Source organism: Brassica napus, chromosome C3 (assembly GCF_020379485.1).
Source record: "Brassica napus cultivar Da-Ae chromosome C3, Da-Ae, whole genome shotgun sequence".
Lineage (NCBI taxonomy): Eukaryota > Viridiplantae > Streptophyta > Magnoliopsida > Brassicales > Brassicaceae > Brassica > Brassica napus.
The window spans coordinates 2,055,227-2,079,590 of record NC_063446.1 but is presented as its reverse complement, the minus strand read 5'-3'; the positions used below and the strand labels follow the sequence as shown (position 1 = coordinate 2,079,590).

At 35.9% G+C, this 24,364-nt stretch overlaps 4 protein-coding genes and 1 long non-coding RNA gene across 5 annotated transcripts; 3 read left to right on the top strand and 2 right to left on the bottom strand.

Annotated features, from left to right (window-relative positions):
• Nucleotides 1–14,712: 14,712 nt before the first annotated feature.
• LOC111204007 lies at nt 14,713–16,483 on the bottom strand. Its single transcript, XR_002656425.2, has 2 exons — nt 15,696–16,483; nt 14,713–15,613 (listed from the first exon to the last, which is right to left on the bottom strand). It is a non-coding gene; the product is annotated as an uncharacterized LOC111204007 (long non-coding RNA).
• A 127-nt stretch (nt 16,484–16,610) lies between these two features.
• On the bottom strand, nt 16,611–19,605 carry LOC106386406 (guanosine nucleotide diphosphate dissociation inhibitor At5g09550). Its single transcript, XM_013826257.3, has 12 exons — nt 19,441–19,605; nt 18,985–19,131; nt 18,787–18,894; nt 18,538–18,710; nt 18,326–18,437; nt 17,886–17,966; nt 17,748–17,810; nt 17,574–17,675; nt 17,377–17,501; nt 17,096–17,306; nt 16,941–17,015; nt 16,611–16,842 (listed from the first exon to the last, which is right to left on the bottom strand). The coding sequence occupies exons 1-12, from the start codon at nt 19,525–19,527 to the stop codon at nt 16,789–16,791; spliced, it is 1,338 nt and encodes a 445-aa protein (XP_013681711.1). The 5' UTR covers nt 19,528–19,605; the 3' UTR covers nt 16,611–16,788.
• An 838-nt stretch (nt 19,606–20,443) lies between these two features.
• LOC106384931 (protein PELPK1-like) lies at nt 20,444–21,711 on the top strand. The gene has a single exon (XM_013824854.3). The coding sequence runs from the start codon at nt 20,541–20,543 to the stop codon at nt 21,465–21,467; it is 927 nt and encodes a 308-aa protein (XP_013680308.1). The 5' UTR covers nt 20,444–20,540; the 3' UTR covers nt 21,468–21,711.
• A 459-nt stretch (nt 21,712–22,170) lies between these two features.
• LOC106384933 (40S ribosomal protein S15-4) lies at nt 22,171–23,230 on the top strand. The gene is made up of 4 exons (XM_013824857.3): nt 22,171–22,317; nt 22,396–22,535; nt 22,629–22,686; nt 22,826–23,230. Exons 1-4 carry the CDS (start codon nt 22,315–22,317, stop codon nt 23,072–23,074), a joined length of 450 nt encoding a protein of 149 aa, XP_013680311.2. The 5' UTR covers nt 22,171–22,314; the 3' UTR covers nt 23,075–23,230.
• A 132-nt stretch (nt 23,231–23,362) lies between these two features.
• LOC106384932 (fibronectin-binding protein A-like) lies at nt 23,363–24,319 on the top strand. The gene has a single exon (XM_013824856.3). It carries the CDS (start codon nt 23,572–23,574, stop codon nt 23,995–23,997), a length of 426 nt encoding a protein of 141 aa, XP_013680310.1. The 5' UTR covers nt 23,363–23,571; the 3' UTR covers nt 23,998–24,319.
• Nucleotides 24,320–24,364: the final 45 nt, after the last annotated feature.

The following is a 24,364-nucleotide window of genomic DNA, read 5'->3' as shown; positions in this document are numbered from 1 at the left end:
TCTTTTTACTAGAGAATTTATTTGTCCTGCATTAAAACTCATTGCAGTGACAAAATTTATAGCAAATAATTATTGTCTTAATATGTGTGAAATACCTAAAACATCATACATTTAAATCCAGAGGGAGTATATATTATTGTAAGAAATTTTAAAATTTTAGATATAATACTAAATTTAGAACTTATAATTAAAAAAAAAAATCAGACAAAGTTATTAAAATTTTAAATTACTTGATAAAATGTACGATTAATAATTTTTTTTAACATGGTCTAAAATTAATTTGAGACGGCCCTGATCTTACTAAAACTATAAATTAGGGTAAACAATCAGAAGAAACGATATTTTTGGTATTTTACAGCCTACTAGATAGTGTTGCCATGTTTTTTTTTTTTTTTTTTGTAAAAAGGCTTTCAAATTAAACTACGAAAAACATACAGGTTGAACAACCATAAAATTTTAGAAAGTAAGATGAGACATGCCTCATATTAAACCAAACATTAGCTTACAAAAGAGAAGACTTATGATTCATAAGCTTAATGAAACAAGAGAAGGATGAAACTATTAGGAAGATGGCAGGTGGCTTCCGCGGCCTCGACGACCTCTTTTACCCCTTCCTCTTACCGTTTTCCATTCCATATCTTGAAATTTTTGGAGTGGTTTTATTGGCCTACCACCTCGAGACATGTTGAGGTTTGCCGTAGCTTCACCCATAGTCCCTTCTCCATCATCTTGCACAATATGAGCAATTTGATTGGTAGGAGGGCTGTCATGTGCATGAGAGTGTGGAGAGACCAATGAATTGTCCATTGAAACCAAGTTGGTCTCAAAGATAATAACAGGAGATGGAATTTCTTCCATAATAGTGGTTTTAGTTGGAGTAGATTGTGTGTCTGCTAATGGTGAGGAAGTGAAATGAGAGTTGGAGCCATTGGCTATATGTACCTTAGAGTGAGTGGGGTTGTTTACTGGAGTAGAGAGATGCTTCGGTTCAACATTCACTTGTGACTCTAAATTTTCAGCTTCTGATACCAATTGATCTGATGCAACAGTAGACTGAGCTAGTATCTTTCCCATTTCAGGCTGAGGTTCTTCAGCAGATAAATCCTCATGTGTGGACCTTGTTTCCACATTCGAATCAACAGCTGGAAGTAGACATCTTTTTTCCTTGTGTCCTAAGTGTCCACACCTGCCACACACACTTGGAATCCATGTATACTCAACATCCACCAAGTAAATATTACCTTGTTTGTCATCCAAGGCAATTTGCTTTGGAAAAGGTTTGTCAAGTTCTACTTCAACCAACAACTTTGCTTCTCCCAAACAGGACGGATCAAGTCGAGGTTTATGTGTTTGCATAAGTTCACCAAGTCCTGAAGCTACGTGGCTGAGACCCAATCTTGAGTAACAACAATCCGGCACATTTTTAAGAGTTATCCACACTGGGATTGTTGATACTTCAGGGACCTTAAATGAATTAACTGGTTTCCAAGGTGAAACAAATAACAGGCAGTCATCAACATGCCATACACCTCTTTGAATTACCCATTGTCGAGTTGAATCATGAGATATGTGGAACATGTAAGAGGTCTCGCTCAGCTTACGACAACCTATTCTACAAGTTCTTCCCCACAATCTATTAACCACAGCATGGATTAAACCTCCTGGAAGAGGAGAGCAGCGGTGAAAGTGGCCAATGATATACTCCTTTTCATTTTCTGGTCCTAGGCGAAGTACCTGAGAGGGAATCGTTACCTCAGGAGTTCCATCGACCTCGAGTCGAAAGGTTGGCTTGGCCATGTTGTATTGATTCATGGCATGAACTTCTATACACGTGCAGTAACTAGGTGTCCAGCATTAAACTATTTGGTTTAGTTAATGCATAAATTTTGCATATGTAGTTACATTTCTCATATTCGTTCCTTATATACTGAAAATTAATTTGTTTTTTTCCTCCAAAATTTGTTCATATATATTTTAAGTCTTCTCTATAAAGGCTCTATCCTCAGAGTCAAATCATTCTCCTCTTATTATACATCTGATCAAAACTCCTCAATAAAAAAAAAACAATGTCTTCTCATACAATTAATCAAATCTTATCCTCTTCTTATACATTTGATCTATCTTATTTTCTTTTCATGCATATTTCTTCTCTCTTTGCTCTTTACCTTTGTTATGTAGAAAGATATCATGACCAGTATCTGATTCAATCTATCCCTCAGTCGTCTCGGCTGGCATTTCATCTCTGTCGATAACTCCTAAACACCATTTGGAAGTAGTATTAAAAATTTGAAGTTTGGCTCGTGTGTTTGATGCCCAGCTTATGAATTTGAAGCCCAGTTCAAATGGAATAATTTAAATAAAGTGTTTAATACTTAATTTAATTTTATAAAAAATATGAACATGTCCATTTAAATATGGATAAAATAATTACAACTATAAAGTAAGGCGTTTAATTTTAAAATCATAATAAACTAGATTTGCAAATTTAAACAAACAAAATTTTAAATAATTCACAAATTAGCATATCGGGGTTATAAGTGAATTAAATATCAGAATATATATTTCCAAAATAAATTTCTAAAAATGCTGAATAGAAAAGATTTTTTTTAATAGTTTTTAATAAATAAATAAAATTTTAATTTTAAGCCGACACAATCTTAACCAACTCATTTCAAATTTTGATCATTGAATATCTAAAATATTCCAAATTATATTTTAAAATCTGGCAAGTATCTCTCTTTTTTTACATCATCTCGCAAGTATCTTATATTAACGAATACTTGTAATATATGGTAATTTAGTTAGTATCAAAATTTTCAGAAAATCCTAAGGAAAATTGGCTAAACTCTCTATATTAATACACACGCTAAAATTTATTAAAAAAATGAAAAAACATGTGTGCGTCAAGTCAAATGCTGGTTTGTTTTAAAACCTAGAAACTCGATTGTGAATTGCAAACATGAATCTTTTATTTTTATCATTATTTTTCTATTTTATTATTTTTTGCTTTTTATTTTGTTATTTTTTGCTTGTTTTTTTCCTCTTGTAAAATGTAATTGATCTTTGAAAAAAACAAAAAACTTACAAGATATGAAGTCTGATAAGGCTGAAATTGCCTCTCCAAGCTTTCTTTCCACATTAAGATTCCCTAATGATTTACACCAAACTTACAGTTTAGAAAAGAGAAACATAGCAAAAAGAAAACAAACTAAAATTCATTTTCTTACATTGAAACAACTCTGTTCTTATAGTAGGAGATCCCAACCCAATTGCTTCTACAAGGGTCTACTCCTTTCCAGTTCTCAGGGAACTTTGTCCACTAGTTTCAAATTTTAAAAGAAAGCTCATAATGTTTGGTTTTACAAATCTAATTAATAATCACCATGAAAATATTGAGAGCCCCAACGGTCAAGAGAAGAGTGCAAAATTCTAAAGAAGATAAAGGGGATTAGAAGGTTTCATACAAATGAACAAACATTTCTTTCCACATAAATTATTAATAGCTCGTATAATAATTTACAAGAAAAAAAAAGAGAGCAAATGTTAATGTCAAAATAGTCACTATAATTCGTAATGGACTTTGAATAAATTATTTAGGTATTCAAGTACTAAAATTAGTTGACATGTAAAATAAATTGTGATTAATTAGAAATGGAAAACATAAGCTATATTTTTTTGCTATGAAACATGTGTATATTTGAAATATGCGTATTAATCTACAAAAGTATATTAAATGGTATGTTTTATAAATATATACATCAAAAATATTTTATTATATTTATCAGATGACAAATGATTTATATAACATATACATTTTCTTGCTTGTATATCAAAAAATAATATGAATATCTCAAACCATGTAAAAACACTAAAAAAACTTGATCAATCTTAAATTGGTCAATAAAAAATTGAAAAAAAAAACAAAGATGCGTCAGATCAAGCGCTTGTTTGTTTTAAAACTCAATTGTGAACAACATATTGCAAACATGAATCTTTTGTTTTTATCATTATTTTTCTATTTTATTATTTTTTCCTTATTTTTTGCTTTCTTTTTTTCTTGTAAAATGTAATGGATCCTTGAAAGAAAGCTCAATCTTGGTCTTGAACTCCAGTGCTCCTTCCAATGATTATGGTTTAGCTCTCTTGATTTCTATGGCTTCCCCAGAGGGAAAAACCCCTTTGTACATCTGCTATTATCATAATGTCCTCCTTTGAAGACTTCAAATCTCTTCCATCTGTGTCAAATGCAATAAGAAAGTTAGTTAGTTCATAATTTCAGACTAGTGAGAGTTTGTGTGTCCCATTTTATACATACCAGATAAGAGATGATACGTATTAGCTCGGAAAAAGTATGACCCGAATATTGGAGGAGGCTTGTAGTCTTGGTTGCTAAAAGTAAAAGTGACAAGAGCCAATGTAGTATGTGTGAAGCCTTCTCTACCCAGTGGGAAAATGAGGATATCAACCAATAAGTTGTGATCACTCTGGTTTATTCTTACATTCCGGATCGCTACCGTCTCCATCAGATTATTTGAAGACTTCAGGAAAGTAGTCAAGCTCCACTGGTGAAGCAAGTAATTTGAAGTGTCTTTTACCGCAGAGAAGAAATGTGAACTGGAGTATAGTGTTCATATGATACACACATCGACACTCTGGATTTGCTTAATTTCCTTGCTCATAAGGATCACACTTTATAATGCCGTTTGTTTAAATTAAGAAGAATATCCACCAATCATGGTTTTCTATTTGCTATAAAAATATTAAACTATTTTGGTTTTTCATTTAGTATTTAATCTATTTTTTGATAAGTAATAAAATCCGACATTTAAAAATCAAAAACTTACCCCAAAATATTAAATAAATGACAGAAGAAAATATGAAAATAAAAGTGAATAACAATTGTATATTGAAAACAATTGTATATAATACATCACATACATATCAAATAACAATTGTATATTGAAAACAATCGAAAGAAGCTGAAATATAAAAGGAGTTGAAAACCTTATTTGAGTCACACCTTACCTTTATGAAAGTTTAAGAGTATATTAAAATTTAAGAGTGTAACAAGGTGTTGCCGTTAATTCACGGATACCTATTAAGCAAAACACTAAGAAGGGAAAGCTCATATATTATCCGTAATTGATACAGTTTCCTTCGGAAACATATCATTTGTGTTGTCTTCATCTACATTACTAAGGCTTCTGCATCTTGGATATATCTAGATACAACATAAACTGGAACTATGGGCTGCTTCCACGGAAATGGGAAGATCCATCTCATGCAAACCCTGAAGTTGAAGGAGTTTTGGTGATAATGATCCAAGTTGATAATGATCCAAGTTAACTTTGTGATACTTGTTAATTTTTATCTACTGGAATATATATGAATGATATCACTTGAATTTTGTTATCAAGCTTTTTTACTTTTGGTTACGGGCCATTTGTTTGAATTCCATTGGATTGTCGAAGTTGAATACACTTCTTTTTCTTCTTCCAAATGCACTAAATTGGCATAGCCAATGACACATATCCATTAAAAATTGATCACACAACTACCGATCACAAATTGTAATATAAGTAATCTACTAATTAATCTTTTCCCAACTTGCGTCAGTCAGCTGCAGTTGAGAACACCTTCAATATAAAAAAAACAAAAGAATCAACGTTTTAGTACAAATTTGACTGAACTTAATTATTTATCTCTTTAATATTAGATAAATACTAAAATTTACTATTTTCAACTATTTGCTTAAAACAAAGACTCTGCTACAGGGCTTAAAACTATTTATTGCTTTGTTCATGACCAAAAGACAACGGTAATAACTCTTTTTGAAAGACGAATAATATTTCTTCTTTTCGTGTTAGATAATATTTTATTTTGAAAAAGATATTAAATACCCAAACGGTAATATTCATTTACACCACAAACGGTAAGTATTTTTTTCCTAACAAACAGTAAGTAAATACCCAAATTATTTTTTTTCCTATTTTCAAAAACTCAATTCCATCTATCTAACAATAGCAGCCTCCTCTTCTCTCTGAGGCCACTCTTCTTTCTCACTCTTGCAAATTGATTAATTTAACAGAGAATTTATCTTATTTTATTGCTTATACTTTTAGATTCTCCAACATTATACTTTTTTCTTCTGGAGAAAACACTAAATCTTCTTTCTCACCGCTCATCAAATCCAACCCCGACTTCTCCATAAAAGTTTCAATGACCATAAGGCGGTTCATGTCAAACCAATTTTATTGGAACTATAACGAATAAGTTTTCAAGGACTTGCACTACAAGAAAACAGGGGGATTCTGATGGCCGAAATCGTCGGAAATTCGTCGGAATCGGTCTATTCCGACGAATTTCCGACTAACCCGTCCGTCGGTATCGTTTCGTCGGAAAAAAAAAATTCGTCGGAATTTCGTCAGAAATTCCGACGACTTTCTGACGAATACCGAGAAACGTCATTCTGACGAACTTCCGACGATATTACGATGCGGCTACACGAGACCAGAGTTCATCGGAAAACTACAATTCCGACGAACGTGGTTCCTCGGTTTATTCCGACGAACTTTGGGCGTCGGAATTTACCGACGGACATCGGTCGTCGGAATATACCGACGAACCACGTTCGTCGGTATATTCCGACGGAAATGAGTTTGTCGGTAAATTCCGACGGATATATGTCCGTCGGTATATTCCGACGACCGTTGTCCGTCGGTATATACCCTTTTTTTTTTACAAATTAATTTTGCATTTTTATATATTTTTTGATATTAATAAATTTAAAAAATTGGAAATTTAAAACTAATAATATTATAAAATTTAAATTCATAAAAACCGAAATAGGAAAAAAACATTCATAAAGTTTAAAATTCATACAAACCGAAATAGAAAAAAAAAACATTCCGAAAGTTTTATAAAGCCGAAATAAACTAAGATGAACTCGAAGACATCAAACGATCTAGCTTCTGCATAATCTCGGTGTTGAACTTCTTCTGGGATGCCAACTCAGCAAGGATAGTGGCATTCTCCGAACGGATAGTGGCATTCTCCGAAAGGATAGTGGTGTTCTGCTCCTCCAATGCCCCAATCCGTTCATCTTTGTCATGTAGCTCCTCGAGAATCATGGGATCGGCATACGGAGCTTGCGAAGAAGATGCCGGATACGAAGAAGCACGACGGGCCAACCCAACTAAACGGCCTCCTTTCCTTTTAGGAACCGCCTACAAAAATATTTAAAGTAAGTAAATATGGACAAGTAAGTAATCGACATTATAAAAAAAATATATTAATAAAAAAAATTACCTTTTCAACCATCTCATTTATTTGCAATAGAGACAGGTTGGTTGAAGCTCCCGTGGAGTCGCCGTCATCAGAGAGAGGCTGAGATTGAGAAACTATCTCAGCTTCCACCAAATCAACTACACCTCTGATCACGGGGTCCTGAATTTGACCCGTCGTCTTGTTAGTGTGAGCCACCTTAATGAGTTGGAGACGATCAACGGGATTACCGTCATTTGCTTCGATCTAAAAAAACCGCCATTATTAGCCAAAAAATATATAAAATATTTATTTAAAAAATATAAAGATAAATAATAATAAAAAACTTACAAGTTCATCCTCCTTAGTAGACATGGAGCAAGCGCCGAGGTTGTGCACATACATACCTTTCCCGCCACGATCGCTCTTCCGGTTCCTGGAGTTCCTAGAAGACGTCTCTGCAGTGTCTTCCCTCTCCCAATGAGCTATCAACTGCTCCCACACCCCCCCGTTGATGAACCGTGGCTTCTTGTTCTTCTGCCAAACTGTCTTCCACGCGTTTATCTGCTTTGTGTAAGAGTCCATGGCCTTTTCGTTGAATTTCTTACGGACTGTTTCCGTAAGATCGGAGTGCCAGTTGAACTCTTGCTACAAAACAAACACAATTTAATAAGTAAATATATGTAAAAAAATGTAAAAACTTAAAAAAATGAAGGGTTACTATACCGCAAACTGACGAAACCACAACTCTCGTTCGTCGGAAGGGATCACACTCCACTTTGGATATCCAAAACGGAGCATGGAGTACATCATCTGGTTGATGCTCCGGCTAATGCCATTTTTCGACTTGGTGAACCTTTAAAAAAAAATACAAGTTAGCAAGTTAATTAAAGCAAAAAATATAACGGTACAAATAAAAAAAAATACTAACCAAGTGCTATGGCCTCGTCGTGGGTTGAGTTGGAGAAACGGGAGATGCTCTCGACCTGGTTGTTGAACCAATAGATGAACCGGCATGACCCCCGGATCCTGTTGAGCAGCAGCGTGAGGGGCAGCGTGAGGGGCAGAGGGAGCTGGAGCGGGAATATATGCGGGAACCGAGTCATGAGACGATACCGATGCACGGGAACCGCTCACCGAACTACGTCGAAGACGGGCTGCGGGGCGGGCTTCATCCTCGGCCCTAAAAAAAAAAAATTAACCCATCAAACATATTTTCATTTATATATTTACAAAAGGTTTTATAAACGTTTTAAAAAAAACTATTAAACCTTTTATATATATATATATATATATGTATACAAAATTATAAAAAATTTATAAATACAGAAAAATGTTGTTAAAAATTTATAAATGAAGAAAAATGTTGTTAAATATTTATATTTTAAAAAAAAAATGTTGTTAAATATTTATTAGTGGAAACTTAAAAAAAAATATAAAAAATTTTAAAATTTTAAATTTTTACTATACATGATTTACATATATATATATGTATACAAAATTATAAAAAATTTATAAATATAGAAAAATGTTGTTAAAATTTATAAATGAAGAAAAATGGTGTTAAATATTTATATTTTTTTCAAAAAAAACGTTTTTAAAAATCAAAAAAACGTTTTTAAAAATCAAAAAACGTTTTTAAAAATCAAAAAACGTTTTTAAAAATCAAAAAACGTTTTTAAAAATAAAAAAAAACGTTTTAAAAAATCAAAAAACGTTTTTAAAAATCAAAAAATGTTCCAAAAAAAACTAAAACAACAATCCTAACTTATATATCCTAAACTATCCATTCAATCCTAAAATGTTCAATCAAACAACCTAAAATCCGAGATCAACTTCCAAAACCCTAAACAATTGAAAAAAAAAGGTTTGGGATGATTCTTACATGATTTGGGGTTTGGGGAAGAGATAGGAGGGTGAGGAGAGGATTCGCCGGTGAAGAGAGGCCGGAATCGCCGGAGAGTCGCCGGAATCGCCGAAATCGCCGGAGAGTTTTGAGAGAGAGAGAGGCCGCGGAGATAACGAAGAAGAAAGGAGAAGGGTTTTTATTTCCGTGGATTCCGACGGACACGGGTTCGTCGGTATTCCGTCGGTATATTTAAAATATACCAAATGCCGATTCGCGAAAATTTTCAAGCGGTTTGGTTCTCCCGGGCTAATTGAAATTCCGACGGAACGTGTCCGTCAGTATTTTCCGACGGACACATTCCGTCGGTATATTCCGACGGAATTCCGACGACTTAGTGTTTAGGGTGTTCTTTTCAAGTTTCTAAATGCAAAATCCAAACCTTTGATAATATATATAGTATTTGCATAAAGATTTAACAATAAAAATGTTTTATAACACGATTTTACACAACAATATTTTTTGTAGTGTAAGCTTATATAAATATGATTGTATAAGTACATAATGTTAAGATGAGATGTTATGAAAACAATGATATGCATACATAAATATTTTAATGAGTTGTTATATTTGAACGGTTGCGATCTAATACTATACTAAACACTTATTATGTGTTATTTTCATAGTTTTGGCATCTAAATTTATAGATTTTTATGATTGAAACTTTATAGAAAAACATGTCGTCGGTATTTCGTCGGAAAATACCGACGACATTCCGACGAACTCGACAAGTTCGTCGGAATGTCGTCGGTATTTTCCGACGAAATACCGACGACCTTTCCAATTTTCAATGAAACCCGTTGTCGTCGCTATGTCGTCGGTATATTGCGAGGGATTTCCGACGGACCATTAAAAAAAAAAAAAAAAAAAAAACTAATCAGAATCTTCTGAATCTTCATCAAACTCCCCAACCTCGGCTTCCGGCTCTGAATGTACGACAGCATCATGTCCAAACACAGTCAAATTCTCAACGAGTTGAACATTTTCCAAATCTTCAACTGCCTGGGCGTTGCTGGTAGACTCTGGTTGCAATGGTTCATCATCATCAGAAGTTCCATCCACTCGTCCTCTTGGGTTGATTTGCGTTACAGTAACCCATGGATCGTCTCTGTACGTCACCCGAGGGTAACTGATGTAGCACACCTATACATATCAATTATACAAAGTATTAGTTCAATATATAACATTAATTAATTATATTGGTAAAAAATTATGAATATATTGACATACCTGATCAGCTTGCGAACCAAGAATGAAGGGATCATAATATTGAAGTTTCCGCCGCGAATGAACTGATGTAACACCAAACGCATCAATCTTCACTCCTCTATCTGGGGTGGTGTCATACCAATCACAATAGAATACTACACAACGCAATCCAACCATTCCAGGAAATTGGATTTCCAATATTTCTTTTATGTTGCCGTAGTAGACATCGTCACCAGAAGAAGATGAAACACCAGCATCATATGTTGTCTTAGAATGACCTTTCCTTGTGAATGCATATCCTCGCGTACAAAATTTAGGATATGATTTGACCACATAGTTTGGTCCCTGCACAAATTCGCGTATCCAATCATCGAACACAAGACCTCTGGCCAAACCATCATTCACCTATAAAAAAAAACATATATGATTGCAAAATTAATTAGTTTATATATATTAAATTTAAACTAATCATTTGCATAGGGTAATAGGATATATGACTCACATAACTACGAAGCCACGCAGCAAATCCGTTATCTCTAAGTTGTCGAAGCTCATCTTCTGTTGCATGCCTGTGAGTCATACGCAACTCCGCCATATATACACTATATACAAAAATATTATCAATATGAAATAAATTTATTGAATATTAATCTAACAATAAATGAATAAATATTTTTACCTCTCATATTGTAGAACATCTTCACAGTTGGTGAGCAAATATGTTTGCAAATGAGCGTTCTCAGTGTCCGTAAGTCTCCGCTTCGTGAATTTTCCACTAAGTCGTCCTATTTCCTTGAACATGCTTGGGACAGTAACATGATATGTTGCTCTCTCCCCTCTATCATCATGCCGAGCAGGTCTTCGGTGTTTTGTTTGCACTTCTGGTGGAAAATAATTTTCAGCAAAGATTGCAGTTTCTTCATTGATCACCTGTGCCACTATAGATCCTTCCACCCTGCTTTGATTTTTGACCATCTTCTTCAGATGATGCATATAACGCTCAAAAATATACATCCATCTGTACTGCACAGGACCACCAAGTTCCAATTCTCTTGCGAGATGAATAGCAAGATGTTCCATTACATCAAAGAATGATGGAGGAAATATCTTCTCAAGGTTGCACATGCTGACTGGTGCGTTTGTCTTCAAATTATTAATACCCTCTTCAGTCAATACTCTGCTGCATAAGTCACGGAAAAAAACACTAATCCCTGCAATTGCTTCATGAACATTACGTGGCAATAATGCTGAAAAGGCAAACGGAAGGAGGCGCTGCATAATTACATGACAATCATGACTCTTCAAGCCAGTAAACTTTCCTTCGCTTCTATCAACGCAGTTCCCCAAATTTGATGCATATCCGTCAGGAAATTTCACTTTCTCTGTAATCCAATCAAAGAACTCTTCTTTTCTAGCACCATCTAGCCGATAAATGGGAAAAGGGGCCGTACCGTTCTCATCAACGTGAAGTTCAGAACGATCACAAATATCGACTAAATCCAACCTTGACTTCAAATTATCCTTCGTTTTACCTTGGATGTTAAGGACTGTGTTCATCAGATTATCGAAGAAGTTCTTCTCAATATGCATGACATCTAAATTATGCCGCAATAGATGACTCTCCCAATATGGTAGATCCCAGAAAATACTCTTTTTGTGCCAGTTATGTAGCTCTCCAACCGCATTGACTCGAATGTTTTCATGTCCACCTACATCTGGCGTCCTTTCTGCATCAAAATACCTAAACTGCTTCAACAAATCTTTCCCACTAACTTCCTCAGGTGGACCATCAAACACCTGCTTGTTCTTCGTAAACGAAGTCTTACTCCTGCGGTATGGATGATCAGGTGGTAGAAATCGTCTGTGACAGTCAAACCAACACGTTTTCCTTCCGTTCTTTAGTTGGAAAGCATCTGTGTCATCTTGACAATATGGACATGATAGCTTCCCATGTGTTGTCCATCCAGATAACATACCATATGCTGGAAAGTCACTTATTGTCCACATAAGTACTGCCCGCATCTGAAAGTTTTCTTTGCGCGAAACATCGTATGTCTCAAAACCATGCGCCCATAGTTGTTGCAACTCATATATTAGTGGTTGAAGAAACACATCTAGTGATCTTTTAGGATGATCTGGCCCGGGGACTAGAATTGAGAGAAACAAAAACTCTCGTCGCATGCACAAGCTCGGCCGTAAGTTGTACGGTGTCACAATAACTGGCCATAGAGAATACTGCCTTCCATGCTTTCCAAATGGGCTGAAACCATCAGTAGATAATCCAAGATAAACATTTTTTCTCTCTTCCGCAAATTCTGGATATGTTGACTGGAAATGTTTCCAAGCCTTTGCATCTGAAGGATGTCTAATCTCACCATTTGTGGAATGCTCTGCATGCCATCTCATTGCTTTTGCTGTGCGCTCACACTGATACAACCTCTTCAATCTTTCCGTCAAAGGCAAATACCACATTCTTTTGAATGGGATCGGAACTCTTCCCCTCGTCTCCTGATAACGAGGTTTCCCACAAAATTTGCATACATTCCGTGTCTCATCCGCTCTCCAGTAGATCATGCAGTTGTCAATACATACATCTATCACTTCATACGGTAGTTGAAGACCTGCAACAAGTTTCTGAACCTCGTAGTATGAACCCGGTGCAAGGTTATCCTCAGGTAGAATACCTTTGACAAAATCAGTAATCGCATCCATACATTCTTCAGCCAAATTATAGTCTGTCTTAATACCCATTAATCTAGTTGCAGATGATAAGACTGAATGACCATCTCTACAATTTTGATACAAAGGTTGTTTTCCTGCATCCAACATGTCAAAAAATCTCCTAGACTCGGGGTTTGGTTCTTCCCCTCTATAATGATCATGTACCATCTGCTCAGTACCTACACCATAATCTATATCCGTTCTAGATTCTTCTAACCTAATATCAGGCTGAGGTTCACTAACAGGCTGAGGTTCGCTAGTACTACCATATTCATAACCAGTTTCCCCATGAAGGTACCAAACTTTATAATTACGTGAAAACCCTTTCATATACAAATGAGTCCAAACATCAAATTCTTTTATAACCTTATTATTATTGCAAGAAGAGCAGGGACATCTTAACATACCACTTTTTGCATCCGGTTGCTGTTGAACAAGCCTCATGAATTCTCCAATCCCTTGAACGTATTCTTCCGTAAGCAAATTGGTGTTCGGATCCAAATGAGGTTTATCCATCCACGAACGATAATAAACTTCTGAAGACATGATTTTCACGGAATTGTTATGACTAAAGAGAATGAAGAGAGAATGAAGTGTGAATGAGTTGAATGAGGAGGGGTTGTATTTATAGGAAATTGCTTACGGACCTCCGACGACTTTCCGACGAAATTCCGACGGATATAAAGAAGTCCGTCGGAATTCCGTCGGAATTGTCCAATCCCAAACGGCTATACAACGGTCATATGTATTTGTCGGCAACGGTCACATGGTTCGTCGGAATTCCGTCGGAAAATACCGATGGAATTCCGACGACTTTGCTGTTAATCGGAATGTCGTCGGAATTCCGTCGGAATATACCGACGAACTTCCGACGACTACAACGGTTACATTTTTTATCGGAATGTCGTCGAAAAGTCGTCGGAAAATTCCGACGAACCGTATGTCGTCGGAATTCCGTCGGAAATGGCCGACGGAATTCCGACGACTTCATTTTTTTGGATTTGGTCGGAAATTTGTCAGTATTCCGTCGCAAATGTCCGACGACCTTGGTGTCCGTCGGAACCTCCGTCGGAATTCGGTGTGTTTTCTTGTAGTGATTGAGCCAACTTATAGTCACTTAAAACTGAGAAGACGAAGTTGGATTTGATAGGCCGTGAGAAAGAAAAGTTTGTGTTTTCTCCAGAAGCAAGAATCATCCCCAACTGTGGGATTATTTTAGAGAATCTAATTAGAGAATCTAAAAGTATAATCAATAGAAACAAGAGAAATCTTCTATTAAAATGAACCATTTACAAGAACAAGAAGAAAGAGTGATCCGATAGAGAGAGTGAGGAAACTACTATAGTTTATATAGATGAAATGGAGTTTTCAAAAATAACAAGGAAAATAATTTGGGTATTTACAGAGATATATTGTCGAACCAAGATCTCAACATTTGTTAGAACAATAAAATACTATTGGTGTTTAAAAAAAAATATTACCATTGTTTTTTTTGCCATAAACAAATAAATTCTTCCTCTGTTTTTAATTGTAAGTAACTTTAGTTAAAAACATCAATATTAAGAAATTTGTTACTTTTCAAAAAGTATCATTTAATGTATAAGTTTAACCAATCATAAAAAAACATGTATTATTTTATCGGTTACACAATACTTAATAAGTACAAAAAATGCATTGAAATGTGACAACATGAGAGTAATACTTAAGTTATACCCACGCAGAGCCTTTGGTTTTAACTTTTAAGTAAATAGTTGAGAATAAATATTTTGGTATTTACCTAATATTGAAGGGAGATATAGTATAGGCAATGAGAGTAATACTTAAGTTATACCCATGCAGTCGCCTTACCCATCAACTAGCATATCACATGATTGTGCCTTAACCTTTAGCTTAGTGTAATCATGTAGGAACAATTGCCATCAGGAGACCATGCCTAGCTAAGTAGCCACAGGTCTAACTATAAATGAGCTTCAAACTACCCTAGTTTTATCTACTTTTATGTGATAAACTAGAACTAATTTTTCCTTTTTACAAGTGATTTTCAATCAAGAGAACAAATCTTTTCAGGCATACCTGACTCTTCTTTGTGAGATTGGTTGTGTTTCGGCCAGTGCCGGCCCTGGACGGAAGCGGAAGAAGCTTGTGCTTCCGGCCGCCGTGAGATTATGTTAATTAGCGGCCACAAATTTAACAAAAATTCTCTACAGCACTAATGGTTGCAATGCTCTTATGTGGACAAGAGGAAGTAGGTTCGATTCTTCCTCTTTAACTTTTTAAAAAATATTAGAATCAACTAATTTATAGGCCATTTTATTAATATTTGCTTCTGGTCTCATAAATACTGGGACCGGCTCTGGTTTCGGCCAGTCAATCTTGTAAAGACGCCATCAAGGGTTTCAATACCAAGCGAAAGAGGTGTGACATCTTGATCTCAACTTCCCCTCCATGACTGCAACACATGAGTTAGTAGTACCCAAGTCAATACCGATGACGTCATTACCAGCACGCTTCGAGCTGAATCAAAAAGAAGAAAGCTTCAGAACAGAAACAAAGTACAGATCTTTGCATTAGCAAAAATAGATACAAAGATCAATACCTGAATGCCCTTGAAAAGCTTCTCAAGTTATGACCAAGATAAGAACCGTTGAGTGGATTCGGATCACGTAATCACCTCAAAGATTAGTTCCGTCTACAGATAGCGTGAAGATAGAAGAAGATTTACGCATTTGTACAAAGGAGCGGAAGGGACTTTACGGCGTCGAATCGAGCGGAGGAGAGCGGCGGTAGTCATGGTTTTTTGAGAAGTCAAGAGGCGATAGGTTTAGTTGGGAGAAGGCGTCTGTGTTGTGTGTATTAATAGGGTTTAGGATTTATGAAGGTAATGAGAGAGTTCGTTTTATAGAGAAGGAGAGAAGGTTCTAGGCGGTGGTGCGCTTCTCGACTGTACACAAAGCTTTTAAGAAACGACGTTCGTTTCCAAGAGCTCGAAAGCGTGAATCTGGTTGACTGAGTTAACGGACGTGCATGTTTGCAACGTGGAAGACGGATAAACGTTACTCGGGAACTGGTAGGCTTTGGCTTCAAGTTTTGACAATGTCGAGTAGTTAAAAATGAGTTTCGGGAAATAGGAGGATCAGTAAGAAAACACTTAATACAAACTGCTCATGCCGAGCCGGTTAGGTGGTATTTAGAAATAACTTTGCTATTATGATGATCATCAATAAAATTTTAATAAGGTCAGATGATTTTTTTTATATGTATAAAACTGCTCGTTTTGGTTAAATTATGATCAGGGCATGGTACTAAAACTTATAAATTAGGCCATTACTAATAGTTTAGTGGTGCCATGTTGTTTCGATTAAAGCATGAACTGATACACATGCATTAACTAGGTATCCAGTTTAAAATATTGTTTTAGTTTATGCATAAATTTTGTGTTGAAAAAGTGCATATGTAGTTACATTTCTCATATATTTTCCTTGTATTAAATTAATATAAACTTTTAAAAAAAAAATCTAAGAATGTCAACAAAGAAAGGTATTGAAGCATAAACAACACAAATTAAGGCAAAACCAACCAGTGTTATAAGCAAAATGAACAAAAGGTAACTTATGTTTCTTTAAACTGTATCAGCGTAAAGAGAAAGATTGCAATTTAAAACTCTCGGTGATTTAACAAAAAGAAAGTTATCAGTTATCTGCAGCAGCACTTGCAGCACTCAAGTCCACAGACAAATCAAGAGTCTGCAGAAGAAGAAAAAAAGAAACAAAAAAGAGTCAGTATTCCAAAATGTGGCGTATACTTGTGAACCAAGAAACATTGTGATGAGTTTATTATTTACCTTTCCAGTGATCTTGGTGTACATCTCTAGTACATCCGCAACTGTACTCTCGAAATGTGTTGTTGCATCATAACTCTGATAATAAAGAAAACAAGACATGTAAGACACAAAAATTACTTCGAAGATATGATGTATATATTATGATGTTCACTTACGCCAGAGATGAAGCAGTTATCTTCTTCTTGCTGATTGGTGGGAACGTATGCGTCATAAGAATGGTAGAAGATCTCATCAATAGGTCCAAGCAATTCGATACCAGGTTTAAGTTCTTCCTCTGGATTGTCAGTTTCAGCTTCTGCGGAGACAAAAGCTATGTATTTTCCCTTTGGTGCCACATTGTGAGCGTATGAGCAACAGAACAAGTACCTACAAAATCATAATCTCAGAGATTCATCCTCATGTTTCTATAGTTCAATGTGTTCTAATGATCTTTTACATGTCTGATTTGCGACCGAGTTGCTTTTGAGGAAGAATGATTTGGACCGAGTGAGCGTCATTGGTGTCTGGAATAGGATGGCTCATTATACACACCGCTCGAGCCACCTTCCCAACTTTCTTAACCTATACTACAAGGGAACCGTCTTAGACACGTAAAGAAGTAACCTTTTGTAGGTGAAATGGGTTTACGGTTACCTTGTCAGACAAGTAAGAAGGATCACAGACAACTTTCTTACATTTAGCAGTTTCTCCTGCGGAAGTGACACCAATAGCTTTTCCGGAGCTATCAAACTCAACCTGTTAGGGAAAATGTTAGATATTCGTGCATTTCTAGCTGTTTTTAAGAACAGTACATGGATCGTATGTAACCTTGCATTCAGGCTTGTTTAGCATGTAAGTTCCACCATAAACAGCACTCAAACGCGCAAAAGCCTGAGAACAGAAACAAAGATTTGAGACATAGAATAGGGTAACAACTTAAGAGGAAACAAAGAAGTGAACACTAACCTGTGGCAACTCTCCTAGACCATACAATGGGTAGATGTAAGGAGATCCTCCTTGGAATCTTGCCAAAGATTCCGCGTAGAGCTTCACCACATAACAAAGCAATAAATGACGTTGAGATCAGATACAACATACAAGTGCCCTCTCAAATTATTTATAGCCATATTCAGAAAATATATTAATGGTATCTTTAAAGAAATAATGATATAATTTTGAAAGTTAATAGTTTCATCTATATATGTTTTAACTTTTCTTTGGAAAGTATATGCCATAGTTTAGAAGTATATAATTAAAATTTAAAGTTTTACCATAATTTATACATCTATTTTTTAATGAGATTTTTTTCTATAATTCGGACTATGTTCGTAGCTCCAATGTACATGATAAAACCGACCCTGAAATCAATACATTCCCTTGTTGAGGAAGAATGTAAAACACTTTACCTTGATTCTCATAACAAAATCAATGGCGGGTTGATCCAAGTAGTCATCGTCATTGTGAAGTGCTAAGGCATGGCCGATGAAGTCAATGGTATCATCTTCTAGTCCATACTTCCTATTTTTAAAAAAAAAAAAAAGAACAGAGGCTCAAAGCTTGTAACGCAAGAAACTGTGATGAAATGACTTGAGATGGAAGAAACATATGTTTTACGTACGAGATGATCTCTCTAGCAGTGACTTTGCTGAGGTCAAGTCCTTCGTGAGACTTAGGATCCTTCTCATCGTAGTCTTGCACGTAGATAAAGAACTTTCTCGCACGTCGTTTCTCGAACAGACCCATCAGTGGCGATTTTAGGGCTTCCACATCAGTGGCTGGGACTTTATAGATCTGAATTTTTCATTAAAAAAAATAATCTCTGAGTAATTAACTTGTTTTGAAAAGGTAAAACATACTTGGTTACTACCTTGCCCTTCTTGTAGACAAAGCTACCATCAACGGCTTTGAAGTTAAGGTACTTGGTGACATCGGTGTGGATTAAGGTTTGAACAAGGCCTCCATTAGCCATTATGAACTGCAGATCAAGAAACCATTATCTCCATTAATCAATCCACATTATATGTGCATATTCTGATATTCACGTATAAATTTCTATATAAAGTACCTTTGGGATCATATCGACATTGTATTCTCTAATTGCTCCAAGATTTTCTTGAGGGGTGTCACTTCCCCTGAAACGTTTCCATAGCTGAGTGAGGTTAAGAGAGCTTGATTCTCCTCCATAGTAGTCGTTTCTATCCATATGCAGTACCTATATATTGATCCGAGCAATGAAAAAAAAATTGTCAGTGATTTCACTTATATGAAAGAAACCTATATATTTATTATGCATGTGTTTCCAAAATAACACATTTCAAACTAATCATTTGATATACTATTTTGATTATCTATTATCAAAGGTCAGATTGTTATCTTTGGATCATTATATTTCACATTTAATGTAACTATTGATCTGACATCACGCTCATAAGTCATAACTATATAAAAGCCATAATTAAGTGTAATTTTTTTTCAAATGAATGTGATGCACAAAAACAAGCTCAATTGTGAAGGATAAAACCTTGAGGCCATCGACAGAGAGGAGACCACTAAGGATACACTCCTTGAGACCAGTCCCAAGAACAATCACATCATATTCTTCATCCATTGCTGTAATCGATATCTATCTCTATTGTTGATCGTTAAGTCTTCTCCGATCTCTAATAGATTATAGATTATGATTGAGAAAAAGGTGTGTGGTAAGAAAGAAATAGAGGATGATGTGTGGCTGTTAAACCAGTCTTACCACCACCTCCGATCTTACCGTTTAACCCCATTTGAGAAATTTTCACGTTGATTATTATGAAAACCGTATTGCTAGGTAAAAGTATTCGGTTTCTATGTATAAAACTGTTAAAAGCATAAAAGTTTACTATATTTAGACGAACATGTTGGCAAACAAATATGTCCTGATTACAGTTCTGTAACTTTTCTTTGGTAAATTTGTATGAAGATCAATATTTAACACATTGTACTCCTATGAGTTTGATGACAAATAATATATAACCTACACACAAATGTCAAAGGATCTAAGTCGTTGTGTAGATTACCGGCCAAAACCTAAACCTTATTTGTTTTTTTTTTCTTTTAAAAAGTGTGTTTTCATGCTGGCAAATTTGCCAAGTTTATGTGCATAAAATTTAATTTTGAAACTAGTTTTGATTCATCAGAATTAACAACAACTGACTAGAGCTTTTTAACGTACATAGAATTGATCAAATCTAGATCTTGATTTTTATTTATTTATTACATTTTAGATAAAATTTGTATCGTTAGACGACTATTTTCAAAAAAATTGTTCTTCCAGTTTACAAATTTTGAGCCTTTTCTATGATGTACGTGTAATAAAAACAGTGAACACGTAAACACCAAAACCTAAAATTCAACTAAACTGAAAATGACATGTAGATATACAGATGGAGAGGTTAAACGAATTTTATTATTTTAAAAAGTCTCTACCGATTTTTCCCACCAAACTCCATCTATCTTCTCCCTCAAAACACCTTTAAATACCCATTCAAATCTAAGAAAGAATCTCATCACAAACCAACAACAAACAAACACACCACAAAGCAAAAGAAGCATATACAAAGGAAAGGTTAACTTCTCACGCAAGCAAGCATGGCACTGATGAAGAAGAGTCTCTTTGCTCTTCTCCTCTCATCACCAATTCTGATCATATGTCTTATCGCATTGCTGGCTGGTCCGGTTTCAGTAGGAGCTCGCCGGTTAGTGGAGGAGGCTCCTAAACCGGAGATGCCAAAACTGCCTGAACTTCCTCACCCGGAGCTACCCAAGTTTGAAGTTCCCAAGTTGCCTGAGCTCCCTAAACCAGAGATGCCCAAGCTACCTGAGTTCCCAAAGCCTGAGTTACCAAAAATGCCAGAGATTCCCAAGCCTGAGTTGCCTAAGTTCCCGGAGATTCTAAAACCCGAATTGCCAAAGATGCCAGAGGTTCCTAAGCCTGAGATGCCTAAGTTGATGGAGACTCCAAAGCCTGAGGCTCCTAAGTTGCCGGAGGTTCCAAAGCCTGAGCTACCAAAGGTGCCGGAGATCCCAAAGCCCGAGCTGCCAAAGGTGCCAGAGATTCCAAAGCCGGAGGTACCAAAGGTGCCAGAGATTCCTAAGCCTGAGTTACCAAAGATGCCAGAGATTCAGAAGCCGGAGCTACCAAAGGTGCCGGAGATTCCAAAACCTGAGCTGCCAAAGGTCCCGGAGATTGCAAAGCCTGAGCTGCCTAAAGTGCCGGAGCTACCAAAGATGCCGGAGGTTCCTAAGCCTGAGGCTCCTAAATTGCCAGAGATTCAGAAGCCGGAGCTACCAAAAATGCCGGAGATTCCTAAGCCTGAATTGCCAAAGATGCCGGAAATTCAGAAGCCTGAGTTGCCAAAGATGCCGGAGGTTCCTAAGTTGCCAGAGATTCAGAAACCAGAACTGCCAACCGTTCCAGAGGTTCCAAAAGTTCCAGAGATTCCAAAACCAGAGCTACCAAAGATGCCTGAAGTTCCCAAGTTGCCTGAACTCCCAAAGGTTCCTGGAACTCACTAAGCCTATTGGAACCAGGCCCTCCCTATGATCTTAAACTACTATATCACGCTGTATCTTGTTTTTCTATTTGCAGAGATATACACTTGTGTCTGTCTATCTCATCATCGTTTTTCCTTAGTAGCCATACTTTTTTTTCTTTTTTGATACATTTATACTTGTATTCTCTGTTATATTTGTATGTTTCATACATGCAAATTTCTTTGATATTTTTGTTTAATGGATTGTGTTGTTTATTGATGATTTATTTCTTTGCGGCCTTATGAATGTTTGAACAATCAATTTGTTCTTTCTGAGTTCTGATTCTTCTCTCTGAGCTATGTGTTTCCTCTTCTTGTATCGGTGTGCTTCCAAATGAAGTTAACTTAGAAATGCTTGAGAAGTCGCGTGCTCGTCCTATGCAAATGCAAACATTACCACTTTTCTCTTGCTTCCATTACAAGAAAAGAGAGGCATCAGCTAATGAGAAGCCAGAACAATGAGAACCCATTCGAGGAACATGGTAATTATTTTCTAAGGTATTGGTTTGCTCGGTCAATAATCAGTTGGTAATCTGTTCCAAGATAATACTGTTATGATCTAGCTAGTTTTCCTCATTTATATTTTTGACTTGGCTAGTTTTGGTTTTTATTTTTATTTTTCTAGGCCTTATTTTCCGAAAAAAAGGCCCTGATAAATTAAAAGGAATATTTTTTTTTTGGGTCTAATTAAAAAGAATATTTTGTTTACATGGAAATGATTCTAGGGTTTTCCCAAGGTATATAATTGCTGCCTAAGTTAAGTTGTTTGTCGCTTGCGCAGACATTGTTTTGAGGCTTTCTCGATTTGTAGGGTTTGAACAATCTTAAGAATGGTTAGTTCTTAGATCTCTGTCTCTCTCTATCATATTCTCATGATTAGAGTTGTAATCTCTAACCATGTGAATCCGTAGGCGGATGCAGTTCCTGCGGCTGGGATCGTGAAAAAGAGAACGTTCAAGAAGTTCTCCTACAAAGGAGTCGATCTCGATGCTCTTCTCGACATGTCTACCGATGATCTTGTCAAGCTCTTCAGTTCCCGTATTCGCAGAAGGTCCGAACCAGAATTGCCTTGTCTCGAGTTTATAAGGTCGTGTCTCTTGGTTCTGATACTAATCATTTGTTTAATGTGAATCTCTCTTGATAGGTTCTCTAGAGGGTTGACGAGGAAGCCTATGGCTTTGATCAAAAAATTGCGCAAAGCGGTAACACTTATATATTCTATGGTTATTATAATTTGTATCTCCATATATGCATATGTTCATGCTTCTTCTCTATACGTTTTTGTGTTTGCTCTTTGCAACAAAATGGTTTTAAACACTAGAGGTTATGACTATTGAGCAGAAAAGGGATGCACCAGCTGGTGAGAAGCCAGAAGCAGTGAGAACCCACCTAAGGAACATGATCATCGTGCCGGAAATGATTGGAAGTGTCATTGGTGTATACAATGGGAAGACATTTAACCAAGTCGAGATCAAACCTGAGATGATTGGTCATTACTTGGCTGAGTTTTCAATCTCGTATAAGCCTGTTAAGCACGGTAGGCCTGGTGTTGGTGCCACTAACTCCTCCAGGTTTATCCCTCTCAAGTGAAGAATCTACTCTAGTCTGTGTTATTCTCTAAAATAAGAACTTTCGTTGGTTTTATTTCTTTACTATGTTATGTCTTTTGTTTCTTTGCTCTACTTTAGATTTGGTCTAAAAACATCTTCATGCGTTTAAATAATAGAGAGCATTTTTCTAAATATCTATATTTTTCTCTGTTTTTTAAGTAGTACACATATGAGTTATCTTGTAATGTCTAATGTTTACAACTTGAACACCTAATAATTTTTCCCAACTAAACTTAAAAGGGGTTATGCATTTTAAAAAAGTAAAAAATGAAATATAGATGAGTTTGTTGAGACTAACATCACATTATTCACAACCCCGTACATAGAGTTCTTCTCACCAAATCTTTTGACTTGTGAAACCTACATTCTAAAGAGCTCTCACAACTCAGTATTATTTAAGAAGTAAAAGAATCCATTTCTTTACACAATACCAAAACATAATCTGTTCAAGAAAGAAGAAACATATCACAACAAAAGATGATTAGCCTTCGCCATCACATTGTCCTATCTTCCATCTTTTTCCTTGTCTTTGTCTCGTCATTCTCTTTGTTTGCTACGCATAGTTTTGCTACTAGAGTAGGTCACTCTCTGGTGCAAGAAGAGATCACAAAGGTTTCGCAATATAAAAAGCTTGAGGAGCCGGAGATTCCAGATGAGCCTGAGTTGCCCTTGCCGGAGGAGCCGGAGATTCCAAAAGAGCCAGAAGAGCCTGAGGTTCCCGAGGAGCCAGAAGAGCCTAAATTTGAATTTCCGTCATGGATCCCAAGCTTTCCATTTCCCGGTGCTGGCGGCGGTTCTCTGGAGACTGAAAAGACAAAATCTACTTCAACGGCTGAAGAGGTTATTGTGAAAGGCACGAGTGTTTCTGAGGAAAATTTGAGTGCTTCGAACAAGAATCCATAGATGAATGGTCAAAGAACGTTAAAAGAGCATCTAATATAGTGAATGCTCTTGCATGATATATTAATGATAATATAAAGTATATGTTTAATAATAGTTTGGCTTGTATCTAATATTAAAGTCAAGAAAGATCATCTATAGAATCCATAGTTATGAACTACAGTTTCATTTCATGTATATGGTCTCTAGCTCTCTAAGAATATATTCATGTACTAATTATCTCTCGTAACTTGTATCATACAAGTTGCATGTCTCTTTGATGTACAAAAATTATATAACTACTAGTCAATCATTTGTCCTAAAAAAAATTATTGGTAAATCTATGTAAGAAATTTGATAACGTGCCAATTAAATTATTTTCTCTAATGAG